The sequence below is a fragment of the Balaenoptera physalus genome (genome assembly GCF_965194825.1).
Source record: "Balaenoptera physalus genome assembly, chromosome: 13".
Taxonomy (NCBI): Eukaryota; Metazoa; Chordata; class Mammalia; order Artiodactyla; family Balaenopteridae; genus Balaenoptera; species Balaenoptera physalus.
In genome coordinates this window covers 21,891,701-21,913,162 of record NC_138892.1, presented here as the reverse complement: position 1 = coordinate 21,913,162, position 21,462 = coordinate 21,891,701, and the positions used below count along the sequence as shown (strand labels likewise).

The following is a 21,462-nucleotide window of genomic DNA, read 5'->3' as shown; positions in this document are numbered from 1 at the left end:
ATTCAGAGTAACAGACCACTCTGGCCACTAGCCAAAGCAAGCCAACAGGAAGCAACTCTGTTCTAGGCTACTCCACCACCACGGAGTTTACCATGCCAAAGAACATCTCTGCATAATTCCTGCAGCTCCCCACAAACTCCCACTCACTCCCATGCCTCCATACTAGAAGTAAAATATCTACACAAAACAGGGATAATTCTCTAAGTAAATATAGCAGTTTTTTAGTATATTCAAAACATAAGATACTAAATTCAGCATATTTATATGCTACATGAAACATTTCAAATGCAGATTAGTAACTAGAGGTATCAAACAAGGATTCGAAGTGGCTAAATACTAATTTGGGGGGGGAAAAAGAAAAAAAGAAAAGAAAACTTTAGTGTGGAAGAATGCTAATTGGGATCCAGGGGACAGAACGTCAAACACCTCCCCAGTAGTAAAACATGGGTTTATGAAAAAACCTACATATTGAGTAAACTTACAACATGAATTTTTTTAATAACAAGAAAATGGATGTGGAAGAATTTGAATCTAAAACCACATTAGATATTAAAGCTCTTATACAATTCTATTCTATATCTTTGTTATAATAAATGAAAACATCTTAGGAATAATTTCTGGAAATAGGCAAAATATATACCATATGCTGATACCTAAGATCAGTATATAACAGATAGCCAATAAAAAGTTCTAGGGACTAATCAAGTAGCAAAAAAAAAAAAAAAAAAAGGATTTTCCAGCACCAGCCCTATGCTATCCTATTTCTCTTGATTCCAATCAAATCCCTTTCCCCTTCTACAGCACCAGCCTTGTAAGAAGAAAGGATAAATGACCACCTTTATCCAACCCACACTTGCAAATCTGAAAAATCCATTCCATCAACTCTGCCATTAGAGTTCCATAGCTTTAGTATTTTGGCCTAAAGTTTTGTTTCCTCTTTAAATGAAAATACTAAAAGAGCTTCCTCTTCCTAAAAGCCTTTACCAGTCAATCATACTTCAGTATGAATTGTCAGCACCCACAAATAATTGGTGGTGGTGGGGTAAGGTTAGGAAAGGCCCAAGGGCACTGAGTCCATGATGTGTGAGGAGAAATTAACATTGAGATATGCAGGAAACTAGAGATGATGAAAGCAAACTCTGTAAATGCCACAATTTTGAAGGTCCAATTTTTGTTCTTCTTAATCTACTTGTCACTATACCCAGCCCACCCCAACTCTACTCCTCACACAAAATCTGCTACTCTTGGAGAGGGATAGTTGGCACAAAAACTAGAGGCAGGTTGAACCTGTACTAATTAGAATGGAGAAGAGACTTTCTTTCTAGAAAAAGAAATTTGAGCAGGAAGGGTTAGAGGAAATGGGGTGCAGGGAACAGAAATATCAATCAGGCAGCAAGAAATGAGGTTGGCTGTTTATTCCCACAACCATCAGTCAAGAGATGATCCAATTTAAGGGCAACAAGTTTAGGCCAATTGTTTCAGCTCACTTAACTAGAAGTAATTAACCACTTTAATTAAAGCTGCTCTCACAACACAATAGAACCCAGACAATTCTACAGCACAACTGAATCAAAATTCATTTTATAGACAGATTCGTAAAGATATGCTGTTAAATAATAAAGCACTATATATAAGAAACACTCTCAGAGGTGAACTTTGGAGATTACAGTAGAAGGAAATGAGGAAAACAAAATTTATCCTTTGGCCATATATTTTGATTCACCCTCAAAAAATCACACAATTGCAAGCCTCACCCAGGTTTAACACAAATGTAGAATTCACCTGCTGTCCTACTGACACAAAAGAAGAAAACCGGACTCTAAGAAGAGTTCTTAGATCTGTGTTACACAAAAAAATGCATTGGGCTGTCAACTGGCATTGTGCCTCTGGCTGCCATATGGTTTACATGACCATGTCATCACAGACTAGAGAAAGAACTGGCACACAGATGAGTCTTCTGTGTAAATTCCTGCTTTTTCAAATGTAAGATAATCTCTCATATCAACATATAATGAATAACCAAAACTCATCATATTTTAATTAATTAAAACCATGCTGCAATATGTTCAAAATGGAAACCAAAGACACACTGAAATGCATTAAATGTTAAATAGCTTCAGGTTCTGTAGGTTGAAATTAATCTTTTCTAACCCATGATTTGAATTATAGGCAGCTTCCATTTCTAGTTAAATACTCAGGAAAATGTTCTAAAATAGCCTCTTTGAAAGAATTTTCCAAAATTACCTCAAATGCATAATTAAGTAAATTATTTCAGTATACAACTGAACTAATCAATTTGTGTTTACTGTCACCCGAGAGGTTAAATTGCCAAGGTCAGTAGGCACACTACTGAATACTGTAAGTTTCTGCATTAATGTCAGTGAAGACCTACTTCACTCATCTGCAACTGTAAGAAACCACTGAGATGCACCAGGAATTGGGCGATGTAAAAACGGACAGGTTGAGTAGTCACCAGCTGGTTGTCCTAATTCCCTGCTACACATCAGCCTCACAGTTTTGAAGAGGGAGCTGAAAACCCTTTAGTTGAGAAAGAGGTCAATACCAAAATTCCCTCTCCTCTCTCCTCACTCCCCATCATGCAGCTGGCACTGTTCACTCTGGCAGACACAGCTCCCTGCACATAATGGTGCAATCACCACTTCAAACACCATTACTATCTAAAATAGATAACCCACTTGCAACTTGACTATTTTTGTAGATATAACATTTCCATGCAGTTTAACTGCTCTATTTGTGATTTATTCCATTTAACTAATAGTTTCCCTGGAAATGAGTACCTTATATCAGAGTCCCAATAACCACAATTGCCCAAATAGTTGTGAAAATTACAATACTTCCAAGTTGCCTCTTATCTCCTTGTATCCATCACCAAAAACTTCATGAACTGAATCCTGAATCTGAAAAATTGATAAGCTCTCTGGTTTATATACCTTTGATAACACGAAGATTATTTTTTCCTCAGTTCTTACTGATGTACTTCTTCACATGGGAGTCTTGAGAACTGGATTCCTTATGTTCAACAAGAATTTACTAAATACACTTTACATAGTATTCGACTCTTTGAGGCATTAAGAAAATCAAGTAAATTTGAGGTATTAACAAACTTTTTACTGCTTTATCAAAGTACAAATAATTCTTAATCTAGACTAAAAAAGAAATAATTTAACACAGTTTAAATGGGAATTATTTTTGTTTAGATTAAAAGGTAGTTATGCCAAAGAGAGAGATTTTAAAAAGCTCTGCAGCTGTCTCATGAAAGATATGTTAAATAAAATGAAATTTCACATATAATATGAAGGAAGAAAAGGAGGGAAGCAACTCAATTTGAGTACTCTAATGAGCTCTGATGAGCTCAGATTTTTTTAAGGATGAAAGAGGGTGGCGAGAAGTAAAACTGAAAAAAAACACAAAAGTGAAGTTGTACACTTGCCCTAGAAAAAGGCTAATGTCCTTTTCAGCTAAGTTTGAAAAAAGGAGGGAAGTAATAGAAGTTCACTGCTATGACAGCTAATGTAACTTTAATCTCTCACAGAGTAAAACTGTGGATGGTTTTAGACCACAAGAGAATTTCCGAAGACATCTAACAACACCAAGAATCTGATTCTTCCCAACATCTACTTTGCTCTTATCCCTAGTGAGAATCATTTTCAAACCAGAAAGGATAAACAAATAATGCTAGGAGATTACTGAAGCTCCAAAAAGACAGAGATCATAAGAGACACTTAGCTGCTTTAAATGAATCTAAGTATCCAGACCCAAAAGAATTAGAAGCAAGGGAGTAGAAGGAATTTGCACAATACTAGGCATCATCAATGGTTCGCTATCAGAAACAAGCTATAACAAAGTAGCCTAATTTTCGTGGAATTTATAGACTTACTACTACAGGGGTAGATCAAAGGAATGACAAACAGAACATAATGTGAATATAGAAAGGCAATAAAATACCTCATAATATTCAAACAGATATATTGGAGAGAAACAGCTGGCTAATAGTTCTGTTAAGTGGCTTCGATGTTAGTAGGAAGACCAAGCATAAAGATTGCCATTTTTAAATTTATACCCATCTGAAGAGAGGTTCTTTAGAGGTTTTCATTACACAATACATGTTCACTGTAGAATATTGGAAAATGCAGATAAGCCAAAATAAATACATTAATAAAGATCACCCACAATTCCACCATTCAACAAAGAATACTATTTACATTTTGGTGTTTATCATTCCAGACTTCTTAATGTACAGTATAAATGTTCACACACACTTATTCTTTGTTAAAGAAAAGGATCATACTACAAATGCTGTTCTGTAACTTTTTTTTTAATTCAAATATATCAAGTCCCAGTATATTCTATACTGGTCAAATGACACCTAGTGCATTTTGTTCATTTCTGGTCACCACATTTGAAAAGAGTCATTGAAAAATTTGAGAATATGAAAGAAGAAAAAGAGGGTAGTGAAAAGTATAAAAATGTAAGTTCTTACCACCTATGCTCTATTGCCACATGACAACAGGCTGCTAAAATCTTGGGAAAAAAATAGATTTATAAGAAAACAATATAGCTAAATATTAGCTAAAGAACTGCCCTGGCTACTTTGTATTGACTCATAAAGCCAAACTAGTACCAACTGCTGGAAATTACAGGGAGGTGAATTTCAGCTCAATAAAAGATGAATTTTTTTAATTATTAGAGCTGTCAAAAATGGAATGGATGGATCTAGCCATTGCAGGGTTTAACAGAATTGGAATAACTGGTAAAGGATGTCAGAGGTAAATTCTCTAAGTAAGAAGTTGGATGAAAAGGCCCCTTTCTATTTTAAGATTCTGTGGTTCTAATGGAAAACTTACTACAGAAATTTACTCCTAGTATAATGTGAAGCCAAACCCTTAGTAATTAAGGCCTTAAGACAGAGAGTCAACAAAATGGTAAGGAAATGGAGATACTTAGTCTTGATAACGAAAGTAGGAAGAGGTGGCACTAAAGACTTTAAAATTGTTGAAGCATTGTTACATAGAAGTCGAGATTAAATTTATTCTGAAAAGCTCCAAAATTTAAAAACTAAAAACAAAACGTAGCAGTTCAACAAAGGAAGATTTCAGCTCAATGGAAGGGAAGGGAAGGTTTACTAATAAATTAGAGCTTTCTAAAATGAAAAAAAAGAAGAAATAGAGTCAAGTGCTTTAAAGCTGTGTGAGAAATAACAGCACAATGATGAACACCAATGTGCATTAATTTCTTTATACCTCATTTAATCCTTACAACAGCCCTATATGATAGGTATTATTACTATTTGACTTCATAGAAGAGCACAGTGAGGCTTAGAAACATATTTATATTTATTCAAGGTCATTTTTACTATTGCTAAAACTCACAGTGTCACCCAAACATACCTGATTCCCCATCATACAGTTACTGCTCACTTAGTAGGTAATATGTGATCAAAAGCATCTTCAGGAAAGTCTTTATCTACTGATCCCTCAAAGGGCAGTCATGAGTTGTTTTTTGGGTTTTCTTAAGCAAAAAAAAAAAAAATTAAGGATTTTTAAATTAAATTATTATTCATAGCAAAAAAGTGTTCAGATTAGACTATCTAATTGGCCATGTACCTTAAACTTTTGCAAATAAAACAGATTCAATGAGTAAGACTTAAGACGTGGTAAGGCAAATCTGAATCACAGAACTTAAAATCTTTGCCATTACTAATTATGTGACCTTAGGCAAGTTCTTAATCTTCCTATCTCTTTAGTCCTTCATCTGAGAAATGAGGACCAACATCTTAAGGTTGATACAAGAATTGAGTGAGATGACACACACATTTAGCACAGGTTCCAACCCTATTACTACACAACACAAGTAATAAAGTAGAGCAGGGGAGTACCAAACCTATTCCACAATTCATTCCAAAATAGTTTAAAATTTTGAAGTGTCATTATGTTTGAAGGAAAAGGGATAATTATCTATTATCCTGTAAATAAACTTTTGATGACAATCATTTGTGATATAAAGTGACAGCTAAATAAAATGTGCCTTCTTAGGAATTTCATTTTATGCAAAGGATCACCCAAAGAATATAATTTCAATTCTCATTTTCCTCAAAGGTGCTGTTTTAGTTATTTATTCAGTATGAGATAGATAAATGCAAGTTTAAAGGTTATTGGTTTTGATTTTGATGTTTTACAGCTTGGTTCAAACTACTTTAATGAACACATTTTTTTTTAGGTTTTTTGTTTTGTTTTGTTTTGTTTTCTATGTGCATTCTCATTGTAGGGCTACTATTGCTACCTCTGACAAAATCAGCAAAAGAGAAAACCTCTCATTCAAGAAGTACATTGGGGTCAAAATTTTGATGTTTTATTTATGTTTACCAACATTAAATAGTTGCTATTCTATTCCTAAAATTTGACATCTATTCTTTTTTTTAAATGGCACAACTAAGAAGGTATTTAAAAGATGTTTACCTTTAAGTTCTATCACAAAGATAAGCTTTTTAAAACACCATTACTCTCAATGAAATTAACCAAAATTCTCACTGTTCTCAAAGAATTCTTTAGTGTTTTTCCAAATAAATTATTTTTAGAAACCTCTTTCAGGATATAGGTTTCTAGCCATAATTATTTTTATCACTGATATGATCCACTGGCAAACATACTTATTTTACCTGCAATTTAAAACTATAGCCAAATAAACTGCTTCTGTATACACTACCTGTGACTAAGGGCAAGTACTAGAGCTATAATCTGAAATATGTACACATTGTCTACTTGTGATTTTTTTTTATGACTTCTAAGCTCTTTACGTGCCACAGTTGAAAACCATAAGTACTTAACTTTCTTTTGACCCTGATTTGTATCATCAGTAAAATTAGAAATGATAAATGATACTCTATTCTTTGTCCAAAGTATAGAGCCAAATAAGAAATATACAAAGAAATTTGAAGTACGTGTTTTAAAAACATATTTCAATTTGATACTTGTAAAAATTTTTTTGGAGGATGTGATTTAGCTCTTTGGCCAGTCTTTGTAGAAGAAGACATACATACTCACAAGAGCAATGACATCCAAACTCAGTCCTTTACCTTACATCTCCTTTCCCTCATATCTCCTAAAGAGAGCAATCTGGAAGGGGCTGGCATTATTAGATTCAAAATCCCCGATGGAGTTACAGAGAGCAGAGCTATTTTGAAAAATTAAAACAGTGACATGGCAACAGTCCAGATAATAAAATGAGTCAAGGTTCTACAGGACGTAGAAAAAATGAAAAGAAGTGCCATCTACTTGTGATTGAAAGTGAAAATTACTCAACAAGGGAGTACACACAAGAGGCATCACTTCTAAGACTTAATGAAAAAAAGTCCCATAAATATTCATTGTTCTGAGGTGAACTGTCATTCCAATAAAATGTCACTGTCAACAAATATAGATGATCACGTGGAGCTTTCTAAAATCCTATCAACTATATTCCAACTAAAGTCATTACACTGTAATAGAAATATTCTCATTTACCCTATTGGCCAGGACTGTAAATAACTGCTTTATCTGACCACCACAACATATGAAAACTTGTGTAAAGAACACAATGTCATCACCCAAAAGTTTGTATTAAGCACCTGTCAAGAGTAGCAAGAAACAGTTTTTAAAAACCAAGAAAATCACTTGAGCTTAAAAAATTTTTACAAGTACAGTTGAGCTGTCTAAGAGATGTTTTAGGGTGAAGATATGAATGATGACTGATGCCTCCAAAAATATCCAGGGTAAACTGAATAGCCATGATTTTAGAAACTAAATAGCTTTCCTTGAATTTTATCTAGTGAATATTCTTCAGGCTTCCTCCCTCACAACTGATTTCATTTGCCCATCAATTCAACTTTTGTTTTTTCAAATATGCAAATCAACCCTGCTATTTCCAAGGTACTGCCTGCTGAATAAAGACCTTGACTTTTTTTTAAATGTCATCTTAGAAAGATTCTCCAAGCAATATTAGTCTCACCTGGAACATCTTCCCATTAAAAGGCCTCTACTATATTCCATACACACTTTGCCAATCCCGACCTGGCATCCTTCATCCTGAGATATAATAACCAAGTTTCACTCAGCCGTGTCCAGGTGGCTGAAAGTACTGCTGGGGCTGCCTAACCTGCCTCATCAAGTTTTACACACACCCTGTACTGATGACATCTCATCAGAAGGCTCACTTTCTTCATTTTGGGGGATCATATCCCACAGCACAGCAAATGCCTTCTGCAAGAGAAGGGTAGCAGCAACCAAAGGCTGTGGCTTTTGCAGAATAATTGCACGCACGCCAATACTTCTTTGCCAATTTCATTTAAGTAGACAAAAAAAAAAAAAGGCCGGGTTCGAAGCAGAAAATATATAATAAACACTGACGTAAAGCGGGTGAAACGCAGAAATTCTTCCAGCAACACTAGTACATGTATAAGTTCTGCACCACAGCTCAGAGAAAAGTAGCTACCGACGCATTGATGGAAGGCTATCTTAAAATTACTCAAAGGATCTAAGGCATCAATCTGACCGGGAGGTGCATGCCTCCTCTCCATACACACATTCTGTTTTCCTACCTAATTTAAGAATGAATCGCTGGCAGCCACCAGGTGCAATAACCATGAGGAGCAGGACGTATCCATCACAATGCACTACGAGGTGTGCAGACCCGGAGCCGGTTCCAGTCCTTACCTTAGCAGATTAGACAGGGGCAGGGGTCCGGATCCACCGCCCAGGATCCCTCCTTTCCTGCCAGACAGGAGTTTCTCCACCAGAGCCACATTTCCAGTGCGAGCAGCTTCCAACAGCTCCTGGTCCTTCCCCATAGTCTCTCGCCGACTCCCTCACAGAGTCCTTTCCCCTTCGGGTCCTCCTCCCCGCCCACCCCCACTGCCCCCAAATCCAGGGCCCTCCCCGCCCCACCCTAAGATAATGCCAGAGCTTCAGCACCGGGAGATGCGTGCAGCCCCCAGCCGGGGACACCACTCTCCGCTCCTCTTCGGGGCGCAGCTTTCACAATGAGAATCAGACCATGTCTTGGAAGAGGGTCTGGCCGAGCTGGGAGCCGCGACGCGCCCTCACAGCCACTCCCCTGAATTCCCGAGGCCTGGTTCCCGCGGGTGGGGCGTGAGGGGGTGGGGACCGGGGGTGCTTTTGAGGAGCGGGAGGAGGATGGTGAGGAGTGAGGAGGTCGGAGGAGGAGACGGAGACCGTCCTCGCCTGAGCCCGAGCACCGCGAACGCCCGCGGCGGCGGCGGCGGCCCGCGCGCCCTCGCGCCCCGGCCCGGGTTCTCCTCAGCTTTCGCGCCCGGCCCACTCGGCAGTTAAGGCGGCGGCGTCCGCGGCCCGCGGCGGAGAGAAGCGCGGCGGCGGCTGCGGCTGTAGCGGCCGCGGCCCGCGCCGAGGCCGGACGGTGAGGACGAGCCGCGGCGGGCGCGTGCAGAGGGCGGCGGTGGCGGAGGCGGCTCGGGGATGGGATAGGGAGGGCGGACGCCCGGGTCCGTCGGCTGCGGCGGCGGCAGCTCTGAGGCCTGGCGCCCGGGGCGGCCGGCGCGCGGGGGGCGTGTGCGCGCGGGCAGGTGCGGCCAGTGAGTCCGTCCCGAGTTGGGGGTGGAGGGGGAGGAGGTGGGGGCGGGGCGCCGGGACGAGATTCTCCTGGTTTTCGTGGGCGGGGACCCTCCCTCTTACAGTCTCCTTGGGAGAGGTTTAACCGTGTGAGGACTGGAGTTCTCCGGGCCGCTGCGACTCTCAGCCGCGCGGGCTCCGGCGCCACGCCTCGGGTCAGTCACGACGCGTGAGGAAAATCCTCCATGTCCGGGATGGGAGGCTGGTGATGCTGGGAAGGAACCCTTCTGCCACCGCTTCTGTCGGTGTCCGGGTGACTGGACCGGTTTTCGTCCTTCCGTTTACCTCCCGAGACGACTGAGACCTGCGCTTGCTTAGAAAGAAGAGGTTTGTTTTATTCTAGTTTCTGTGACACTGGCCACTGAATGGTTTGTGACTGTTCCAGTTTTTCTAAGGTCTTTCATCAGTCCTCTATTTCAGTTGGGCTTTGAGGATCTGCTGACTTGTGAAAATACCAGGAAAAAGGCTCTCATTGAAAATTCTAACACATTCACACTGGGAAAAAATATAAATGAGCATGGATTAGACACCCACTTTAATTTGCATATTCATCAGCAATTCATTGTGCATGGTTGGCTTGATTTTGTTAGCTGCTCTCCTTGCCCGCGATGGAGAACACGCATTTATTTTTTTTTGAAACTTCCTGTGACACCCTGTGCGTTGCCTTGCCCTTGGAATAGACTTCATAAATGTTAACTTGTTGATAATCAGTTGGGAGGAAAGGGACATAATGGGCGCTTTCCTCACAACAATTGAGTGAACTGGATATTACTACCATATATCCATTTTGGTAATGAGGAAATAGTGGGTCAGAGGGTTAATTAAATTTCTCAAGATGCTGCACATAGTAAGTGGCTGACAGAACTGGACCACAGAACTGACTCACTGCTAGCCCGTGCTTCTCCCCATATACCTTACTGCCCCCATGAAAAAATAAAATGGACAGACAATAATTATCACAGACATTTGATGAGCGGTTACTAGGTACCAGGTACTATGCTAAGTTTTTTTCATGTTATCTCAGCCTTCATAACAATCCCATGAGATGAGTATCATTTTTATCCTTATTTTACAGATGATGACACTGATTAGCCCAAAATCATGGAGCTGGAAAGTGAGCCAAGACTCAAATCCATGACTGCCTGCTATAGGCGGAAATTTTAAGTAAATAACTGGAGAAAACTTAAAGGACATTCAGAAATAAGTAACAACAAATGTATATGTTAACATTTTTTAATGAAATTTAGTATTCTGAGATTTTATTTGAATGGTTCAAAGTGTTAGGTATATTGTGGTTGCTTATGGGAGGCTTCCTGAAGGAAGTAGATTTTGAGCTAGTGGGTTTTTGTTTTGTTTTCGTTTTTGAATCTGTTTTAATAATAAGAGGATATTATATATGATAATAATATGATCCCTGATATACTGGGACTAGCAGACCAGTTAAAGAAACAAGAGCTAAGGAGCCATTAATTTCATTTTGAAAATGGCACACAGAAATCCTTCTTCCACTTTCCTAATGTTGCCACCTAAGCAAAACACATGTATCCCAGAATATACTATAAGTATTCAGTTGGTCAGAGCTAAAAATAAACAATTTTGAGAAGCAACAATGTTTCATCATGGCTGAGTTAGTGATCAGGAGGGTCAACTCCCAATGGGAAACCATTAGTAATGATTTATTCCAAGAATCAGTTCCACAGTTCCAGGTACTCTAGTGGTATATGATACTCCAAGCCAGTTTTCAACTTCAAACTCTTTGTTTGTAGTTACATCATAGTTTCTTGTTGAAGAAGACAAAGGCTTGACTGCATGGGAACTAACATGCAAATTAAAAGTGAAAACATTCTTCCAAAAATCTGGAGAGGCCAAAAAAAAAAAAAATTCAGATTTTTTTAAACATCCAGATTTCATCAAGGTATTGTGCATCTGTGTGTAGTGGAAAGAGCCAGAAAATCTTGGGAACCAATTGCACAGGCTAGATCTCAGTTGGCATGTATGTAAAATGAAGTTATGTCTGATGGTCTCCACTGGCCTTATATTGTATGCCTGTGATGAAATATGGTCTTAGTCCATTAAGTTATATGCATAATTGAAGCTAGAAATCAAGTATGGGGATAAATTTGAGATCAATTTCTATTCTGTTTTAATAACAAAAATAAAAAGATATTTATTCTCCACATTTTTCTAATTGAACCTTTTTTTTTCATCAAAATCTATTTTGCTATTCTCAATGGACAGTATTAATTGTAGTAAATGTATATATGTACCAGGAACAATACTAGAGTATTTTTTCTCTTTTTATTTATTTTTATATATAACATATTGTGTATATATACACATGTTGTATATACTGTGTATATATATATCATTATACATGTATATTACATATTGTTAGATATTATTGTATATATGTTTTATATACACATACAAACCAGTCAGGATTAAATGAGACAAAGTAAAGAATCTAGTATTGTTCCTGGTACATAATAGCATAATATATATATACTAGATATTATAATTCCTGCAGAAGTTCTGAATCCCTTACTCTAAAGTCTGATATACACAGATGTAATTCTGTATACTTTTTAGCAAGTTGAGAATTATTGCAAGTCACTCCTCTTGGGATTGACTAATAAAAGAAGGGACTAGGGGTTGAGACTAGAAAAGGGAGATAAAGCAAAAGACAAAGCAAGTATAAGAAGCCTTTGGAAACATAAAGTGAAGGAACATGAATCAAGATCAATCTTAGAACTGCATACCAAGGTCTGTTTGCAGTGAGGAAGAGAAGATGATGTCTTATAGCATCAAGTTATCAGCTGAGCTAAGATAGGATAACTCTGTGATTTAGGGAGTGGATTTGGAAAATATCTACTTTCTCCATCGTGAGCTCTACAGTTACTCTGCATAACTGGGACTGTGATAGGCTGTGGGACAGAAGTTAGCTCCAGGTTACAGAATACTATGAAGATATTAGGCATCTGAATAGAACACCAAGTTCTTGCTTTCTGCATTCCATTTAAGTTTGTCTCCTCATGCCTACATGGCACAAACTTGCCCTTCATCGTCTTCCTGAGGAAACCCAGACACCAAGCATATCATCATGTTTGCAGTCTTTCTGAATTTATGGTCATGAATGTTGAAGGCCATGGAATGTCAATCACCCATCTTCTCCAGGTTCTAACCGACTGAGAATAGACACAAGGAACCAAATGAACTTCTCATTAGAGTGTCATCTTTATTACCTGGATGAGGTAAGTATCTAATATCCCACAAAGTGCAGGGATCCATACTAAAACTAGACTGAAAATGAGACTAGGAACTTCCTCTCTGTAAATGTGCACCCTGAGACCTGCCTGTGGAGAAAGTTAGATCTGAAAATTCGTATAGCCAGCCAGCCTAAAGCATGTCTCACAAATGGAATCAGAAGATCAGAGAGAATGATAGGTTTCTAGGGCTGCCTTTGGAAAGCATCCTGAGACACGTACTGATGCCCAAGTATGCCCACCATCTTGTTACGTAGCAGAAGAAAGCCCACTGCCCTTCTTAGTGATCCATGAGACAGGCATTGCAAGAGAGAAAGCAAGCCAGCATTGAACCTGTATCTTGTTTTAAAGGAAAGTAATCCCACCCACTGGTAAAGTGATTCCAATGGAAGCAAGTAGGGAAAGAAAGCAAAAGTGGGTTTCCCTGGTGGCTCTATGGTTGAGAATCTGCCTGCCAATGCAGGAGACACGGGTTCGAGCCCTGGTCCAGGAAGATCCCACATGCCGCGGAGCAGCTAAGCCCATGCGCCACAACTACTGAGCCTGTGCTCCAGAGCCGGCAAGCCACAACTCCTGAAGCCCGCACGCCTAGAGCCTGTGCTCTGCAACAAGAGAAGCCACCACAACGAGAAGCCCGTGCACGGCAATGAAGAGTAGCCCCCGCTCGCCGCAACTAGAGAAAGCCCACGTGCAGCAACGAAGTCCCAACGCAGCCAAAAATAAATAAATAAAATAAATATATGAAAAAAAAAAAGAGCAATATAAAAAAAAAAAAAAAAAGCAAAAGTGTTTGCTATAATACAATTCCCTCTTGGAAAAAGGAGAAGTTTCTTCCCCCCTAGGGAAATTTGATGTGGAAAAATAAGGGTTTCCCCCAAGACCATCACATCACACCGCACAACATTCCACCACCATCCTGCTGATTCTGTCATTAACTTCCTCCTCTCTCAGAGCCCCCCTGTCTATGTGCTACTACCTTTGAAAACCTATGTGCCCCACAGGTGACCCAGTACACAGCCCACTGAAAAATGTAGTCTTGTCTCCAAACTATTTCTCACAGAGAGAAACCCCTGAAATGCCAAAAAATAAATTTTTACCATCTCTATTTATTTTCCACTGAGGAAAAGAGCTAGCATCCTGATAAACCTATTACACAATCTCTAGAGGGGTGACTAAGAAGACACAAAGAATGTAATATGCACTTTTGGAATCTCATCTCATGTTTCTCAAGGGCTAATACCTCCTTCTTACACCCCATCCTCTACTTCTGTCTTTTGCCTACACATGGGTCACAGACTTTTTCATTAAAGGGCCAGAGAGTAAATATCTTCAGCTTTGTGGGCCACACAGTCTCTATCACACTACTCAACTCGCCATTGTGGCATGAAAGTAGCCATAGGCAATATTCAAAACAAACGGAGTGTGGTTGTGAACCAATAAAACTTTATTTATGTATACTTAAATTTGAATTTTGTATAATTTCCACGTGTCACAAAATATTCTTCTTTTGACTTTTTTTCAACCATTTAAAAATGCAGGGACTTCCCTGGTGGCGCAGTGGTTAAGAATTCTCCTGCCAATGCAGGAGGCATGGGTTCAGTCCCTGGTGTGGGAAGATCCCACATGCTGCGGAGCAGCTAAGCCCATGCGCCACAACTACTGAGCCCATGCGCTGCAACTACTGAAGCCTGTGCGCCTACAGCCCATGCTCCGCAACAAGAGAGAAGCCACCGCAATGAGAAGCCCGCGCACTGCAACGAAGAGTAGCCCCCGCTCGCCGCAACCAGAGAAAGCCTGCGCAGCAACGAAAACCCAACGCAGCCAAAAGAAATAAAAGAAAAAATAAATAAAAGAAAAAAATAAATAAAAATGCAGAAACCATTCTTAGTTTACTGGCCATATAGGCCATGGGTAGGTTTTGGTCCATGAGCCATAAGCCTACAGATTTAGGAGTGACTTATTCTAAAGCCCTTTTGGGGGATACTTCTTTGCTTGGCCTGATTGTTTAGAGGGGGGAGGAGGGCAGGAGCCTGGAATCAAATTATCCCCTCAGGCAGCCAAATATGCCCAGCCTGGGCAGAAAGGAATGCTTCCCATCAGCAAATCATCTCTAACTCTCTCATATCTCAAGAAAGATCCTTTCTTGAGATGAGCAGAAGACTTGTCTCCAGAGGAGATACTTAAACTGAGACTTGAGAGATATATGGCAAAGGGAAGCAGGAGGTGGAAAAAGAGTGTTCCATGAAGAACACTGTTTGGAAGTCTGTACACTTTGCTCTTTAGAAGGCAGTTGGGAATTATACTCTCAGAACTAAATCCCTATGTTACCTCCTGCCATCTTTTGCTTGACCTCTGCTCCTATCTTGTAATAATTCACTCACATCTCCCAATCATGTTTGTATTGTTTATGGAATTTAAGTGTATTATTGTTATTGAATGTTCTTAATTTCAAAATTATATAAAGTATTATACAAATACTTTTTCTAAAAATGAAGTTGCTTTTTCACTTGCATATGTTCTCTGATTCTTTTTTCTTTTTTAATAGGAGTTCTTTTCCCATTTTTTTAAAAAGTCTTTATTGAATTTGTTACAATATTGCTTCTGGGTTTTTTTATGCTTTGGTTTTTAGGCTGTGAGGCATGTGGGATCTTAGCTCCCCCACCAGGGATTGAACCCACACCACCTGCATTGGAAGGTGAAGTCTTAACCACTGAACCGCCAGGGAAGTTCTTCTGATTCCTTTTTTAATTGGTGATATTTGCCCACTTCAAAGGAGCTTCCCTCTTTCTTCATATGAAAAAAAAAACAAAATAAATAAATCATGCCTTGTACGTTTTTTAATGTCTATGTATACTTTATGGATCAATGAAAAGGAATGGGAGTTAGCTGCATGAAACAACTTGAAAATAAAGCTAAACCAAATGAGAAAATATGAATAGTTAATTCTAACTATAATCGTCCAGCATACATATGCTTTTTAATTCTCTTACACTAACAAAGAAACATGTGCAACTAATTCTCTATTTATTTACCACAATCCAAAGTCCTCCCACCTTCCATATTCATGGACCATCTTCTTCCTATTACCCAGCTGAGGTCCAAGCCTGCCAACTGGGGGACCAAGCTGGGCTGGATTTGCAGCCAAGAACAGAAGGGGAGTAATTGTGAGATTTTCCTGGACTCAGTAGCTAACATTATCTGACTAAATGTGTCTTCTTCTACATTTGTACCTAAATGCTTTCCAAAGCACTTTTTCTGTTATACCACAAATTACAGTTTTGTAATTTAAACACACACACATACCTAGAACTGTGGTCAGAAGACCTGGGTTTCAATCCTGGTGTGACCTCTTCTTAGCTCAGAAAACTTCTAGAGCCATCAGTCCATAGAGAAGTATAATACATACCTTTACAAGTATATCAGTTTGCTATGGCTGCCATAACAAAGTACCACAGACTGGGTGGCTTAAACAACAGAAATTTATTTCTTCACAATTCTGGAGACTAGGGTCTTCAAGTTGAAGGCAGGTTTGGTTTCTTTTGAGGCATCTTTCTTTGGCTTATAGATGGCCACCTTCTCCCTATGCTTCACATAGTCTTCCCTCTATGTGCATATGTCCTAATCTCTTCTTATAAAGACACCCGTCTTATTGGATTAAGGCCCATTCTAATAACCTCATTTTAACTTAACTACTTCTTTAAAAACCATATCTCCAAATACAGTCACATTCTGAGGTACTGGGGGTTAGGACCTCAATATATGAATTTAGAGGGGACACAATACAGTCCATAAGAGGGTTGATGGATGTTTTGTGGATCAGATTAAATGAGATTTAAAAAATGAAGGCACTTGACTCTTAGTAGATATGCGATAAATGCCAGTTAAATCTAAACAAGTAATTTTTAAAATATCCATTTTATATTATTATTTACTACAATTTTTATAGTATCCATATCTAATGTAATGTTATCCAGAAACATTTGATGTTGAAGGTAAATTTTAAATAAGAAATCTGTACTTCCTATAGGGATACACAACTACAATTCTGTAATAAAGTAATCCAAAATGCTTGAGTTAATTCCTTCACCGCCTTTGAGAGTCAACAGTAATCAGGGAGAAATTACTTCCCTTCAGTATCCGTGTGATCATATTGTTTATGAGAATCATAAAAATTTTCTCTTTGGGGGAATTCTGAGTATTTTAAACATCCTAGTAATTGGAATTAATTTTACTCAAGGCTTTGTTTCTAAACTAGAGTCAAACTTTTAAGTTTCATAGCTTGACATAGAAATCCAAAATGTGTATAAACGTGTATGTGTATGTATGTGTTTCCCACGCATGTAGAAAAACAGTAAAGTTAGAAAAATACTGTGGTAGTCTTAATAAATACATTAATAATCAATAAATACTACATCAATAAATGCATTATTACTATAATTCATACATAAAAGTATATGAACCTCTCAGTACTTTTGCAGGGACCTAGTCTAAACAGGAAAGAGGAAAGATAAGGACCTCCCCAATACTCTCAATCATTGAATTGCTTTTCTTAAAAACTATCAGCCCAGTTTTTTTTGTTTTTTGTTTTTTTCTTGTGAAACATAAGCATTTAAAATATGTTATAATTTTGTAACTATGGTACAATATTTCTTCATTTTCAACACTCTGAGAGCTGCAAACAAAAAACCAAATACATACGGCTTAGCCTTCTCTTTTCTCTGAAAGACCATGACAAGTGGCAATTTCTATGTGTTCAGAAACTTAGAAGGCGCCTGAGAAGTCTGTGGCAGCCTAGTTTTATGATGATTTTCAGTAGCTGTGAAGTGTCCATTTAATAAACAGGATCACATGCACTAATAGAAAAGTACAGATATTACTTGACTCAAATAAGTTTGCTCTAAGAATATGAATGAAGGAGAACAAAGAATTAAACCATTTACAGAATATGCGACCTGAAAGAAGTATTTCACTTGTATGTTTCCTGGTTGGAATATGTTGTTTTAGGTGAAGGAACCTATAAGCAAAGATGATTACTGCAGCCCAAGTTGATAAGAAAAACATTGTAAACACCTAGAGTCTAGAAAAAAGAAAAAAATGAAATTATTTTCTAGTACCTATAATTATGGAAGCAGCATAGAGAAAATTCCAGAGAGTCCAGGGAATTTGGGAAGGATGGGGAAAGAAAATACTGAGACATTCTAACTGCTAGGGTAGGTAGGGACTCAGCAAACTACTTCTCTTAAAACACTATGAAATGGGCTTCCTTGGTGGCACAGTGGTTAAGAATCCACCTGCCAATGCAGGGGACATGGGTTCGAGCCCTGGTCCGGGAAGATCCCACATGCCACAGAGCAACTAAGCCCGTGTGCCACAACTGCTGAGCCTGCGCTCTAGAGCCTGTGAGCCACAACTACGGAAGCCCACACGCCACAACTACTGAAGCCTGCATGCCTAGAGCTCGTGCTCCTCATTGAGAAGCCTGCGCACTGCAACGAAGCCCCAAAGCAGCCAAAAATTAATTAATTAATTTAAAAAATAATTATCAAAATAATTAATTTTTAAAATAATTATCAACATAATTTTAATAATTATTTATTATTTTTAAAATAATAATTATTAAAATAGTTAATTTTAAAAAACACTATGAAAGAGATCAACACATTAAAAACACCCCCCACATAAAACATTTAAAACTCACTCCACTGTATAACCTTCTTCTCTAGATATACGTCACTTAATACTTGTAAGAATGTGGTAAGATAAACAAACAAAAAATCCTCCTCTCCCATTCCCTTTTCCCTTTGTTCCTCACCTTCAGCAACCCATCTCCCACGATAAATAAATAAATAAATAAATCAAGTATCCCATTGCTCAGAGGAGGTACCTGGTAAATAACCTCAAGTTCTCTTCCTGGCTTTTGGCTTCCAAAATCTTAGGCCCTTAAGAGAAGGATGAGGCATTTCAAATATGAAGAGAGGGGGAATTGAGGATAACAGGGTTCCTCACCTCACCCCCATCCTGAAATAGAAAATTGAGACCACCCACACCCATATAGCTTAACTACTGGTACTGAGAACTGAGGTCACCTGTGTCAACATGACTTTTAAATTTACTCCAGGAAATTCTTTCCCAGGAAGACAATTCTATTAACCAATAAATAATTTCACTGTTTCCTTCAGGAACTTCCTTAAAATGAATTTATCTTAACAAAATCTTTGCTCATCTGGGTAAATAGCCCCTTTTTAGGATTGTAGAGGGGGGAATGTGCTTTAATGGAGAACTTTGCACTGTTTAGAGCACACTCTTCTGGGTTATGTGATTCCGATTATGTGGAGGTTCTGTGCCTTTCGTTGCCTGTAAGCTATTTCAGAACTCTGTAAGTTCTAGATAACTGATAGCAATGCAGAATAATTCTTCCCTATATACCTGCAAGTAAATTGTCCAATGAATGTCCACTAATGTTTTGGAGTAAAGATCTAGCAGAGGTGCCATCTTATAGGACTAAGGAGGTGTAGTATTTCATCTTCCCATTTTCCTATATTCCTCCTAATTCTTTTTTTAAATTAATTTTTATTGGAGAATAGTTGCTTTACAATGTTGTGTTAGTTTCTACTGTACAGCAAAATGAATCAGCTATACATATACATATATCCTCTCTTTTTTGGATTTCCTTCCCATTTAGGTCACCACAGTGCATTAAGAAGAGCTCCCTGTTACTATACAGTATGTTCTCATTAGTTATCTATTTTATACATAGTATCAATAGTGTATATATGTTAATCCCAATTTCCCAATTCCTCCCAACTCCCCATTCCCCCCTTGGTATCCATACATTTGTTTTCTACATCTGTATCTCTATTTCTGCTTTGCAAATAAGATGATCTATACCATTTTTCTAGATTCCACATATAATAAATGCTGGAGAGCGTGGGGAGAAAAGGGAACCCTCATGTACTGTTGGTGGGAATGTAAATTGATACAGCCACTATGGAAAACAGTATGGAGGTTCCTTAAAAAACTAAAAATAGAACTATCATATAACCCAGCAATCCCACTACTGAGCATATACCGAGAGAAAACCATAATTCCAAAAGACACATGCACCGCAGTGTTCATAGCAGCACTATTTACAATAGCGAGGACATGGAAGCAACCTAAATGTCCATCAACAGAGGAATGGATAAAGAAGATGTGGTACATACATATGATAGAATATTACTCAGCCATAAACAGGAATGAAATTGGGTCATTTGTAGAGATGTGGAAGGACATAGAGAAGTTTTGGTCCAGAACAAGAAGTAAATTAAAAAATGTATTCTTCTTCTAATAGTAGATGAAGATAGGTAGAGGAGACAAAGATGATGAAAAATAATAAATAACTAAATATAGATTTATTCATTTATACATTTTTATTCCATGTGTAAATTATTCTATTAATTTTGTCAAATAACGTACTATATTTTTCAGGTGACTTAACCAACACTTCCCTTAAAAATATATCTATAATTTTAAAGTATAGACATTGTGATCTCAAAATTAGCTGTACAGGCTTCCCTGGTGGCACAGTGGTTGTGAATCTGCCTGCTAATGCAGGGGACATGGGTTCGAGCCCTGGTCTGGGAAGATCCCACATGCCGCGGAGCAACTAGGCCCGTGAGCCACAACTACTGAGCCTGCGCGTCTGGAGCCTGTGCTCCGCAACAAGAGAGGCCACAATAGTGAGAGGCCCACGCACCGCGATGAAGAGTGGTCCTTGCTCGCCGCAACTAGAGAAAGCCCTCGCACAGAAACGAAGACCCAACACAGCCAAAAATTAAATAAATAAATAAATAAATTTTAAAAAAAATTAGCTGTACAAATACATTTTTGATTACTTACACATTCCTGAATTTGTTATAGACATTTGAGATAAAGAGACAACTAAACTCCAAATAAATGAGTTTTCCTGGAAACTTTACTGTTATATTAAATTCATAATCCCACAATTCATTGTCTGTTACTTAAATCATGATAGGTATCAAATTGTTTACAATATGATTAAGATTTTTAAATATTAAAACTGTACTGCACAGAGATAATTATGTTTTGTAGAATATGGATTGTTAGGCATTTTTAATTGATGCTTATCAGCAACAAGTTATTTGCTGAATAGCAATCCTTTGTTTTTAAGAGAACCCCCCTTAAGGTTTAATGTATACACGTTTAAGATCATTTTGAAGCATATTTATATAGCATAAAATTCACCCATTTTAAGTGTAAAGTAGTATGGTTTTAGTGAGTGTATAGAGTTGTGCAACCACAACTAGAAATAAGTTTTAGAACACTTTAATCAACCCTCCAAATTCCATTATGCCCTTTTGTGGTCAAGCTGTCCCTCACCCCCAGCCACAAGGCAAGCACTGATCTGCTTTCTGCTGTTATGTTTTTGCTTTTTCCAGAATTTCATGTTCATATTTCATATGTGTTTTGTGTCATTTATTTTTTTACTTATCATTATGTTTTTGAGATTCTTCTACATTGTTCTGTATATCAGTAGTTTATTCTGCTTTACTTGCAGT

General features: G+C 38.2%; 1 protein-coding gene and 1 long non-coding RNA gene across 14 annotated transcripts in view; one reads left to right on the top strand and one right to left on the bottom strand.

Annotated features, from left to right (window-relative positions):
• Nucleotides 1-8,874, bottom strand: part of ANKS1B (ankyrin repeat and sterile alpha motif domain containing 1B) — a 1,150,138-nt gene extending 1,141,264 nt beyond the window's left edge. For all 12 annotated transcript variants that reach the window (XM_082419292.1, XM_082419289.1, XM_082419300.1 and 9 more), the window contains exon 1: nucleotides 8,709-8,874. In XM_082419292.1, the coding sequence (XP_082275418.1) occupies nucleotides 8,709-8,842 (134 nt within the window). In that variant the 5' untranslated portion in view covers nucleotides 8,843-8,874. The remainder of the gene's footprint in view (nucleotides 1-8,708) is intronic.
• Nucleotides 8,875-8,960: 86 nt separating this feature from the next.
• The window catches only part of LOC309640610, a 32,855-nt gene continuing 20,353 nt past the window's right edge, over nucleotides 8,961-21,462 (top strand). Inside the window, exons 1-3 of one of the 2 annotated variants that reach the window (XR_014252299.1) lie at nucleotides 8,961-9,429; nucleotides 9,707-9,968; nucleotides 10,717-21,462. The exon at nucleotides 10,717-21,462 is cut by the window's right edge and continues 20,353 nt beyond it. This is a non-coding gene — a long non-coding RNA (uncharacterized lncRNA). Of the gene's footprint in view, nucleotides 9,430-9,667; nucleotides 9,969-10,716 lie in introns of those variants that run through there. The other variant, XR_014252300.1, reaches the window with a different exon arrangement.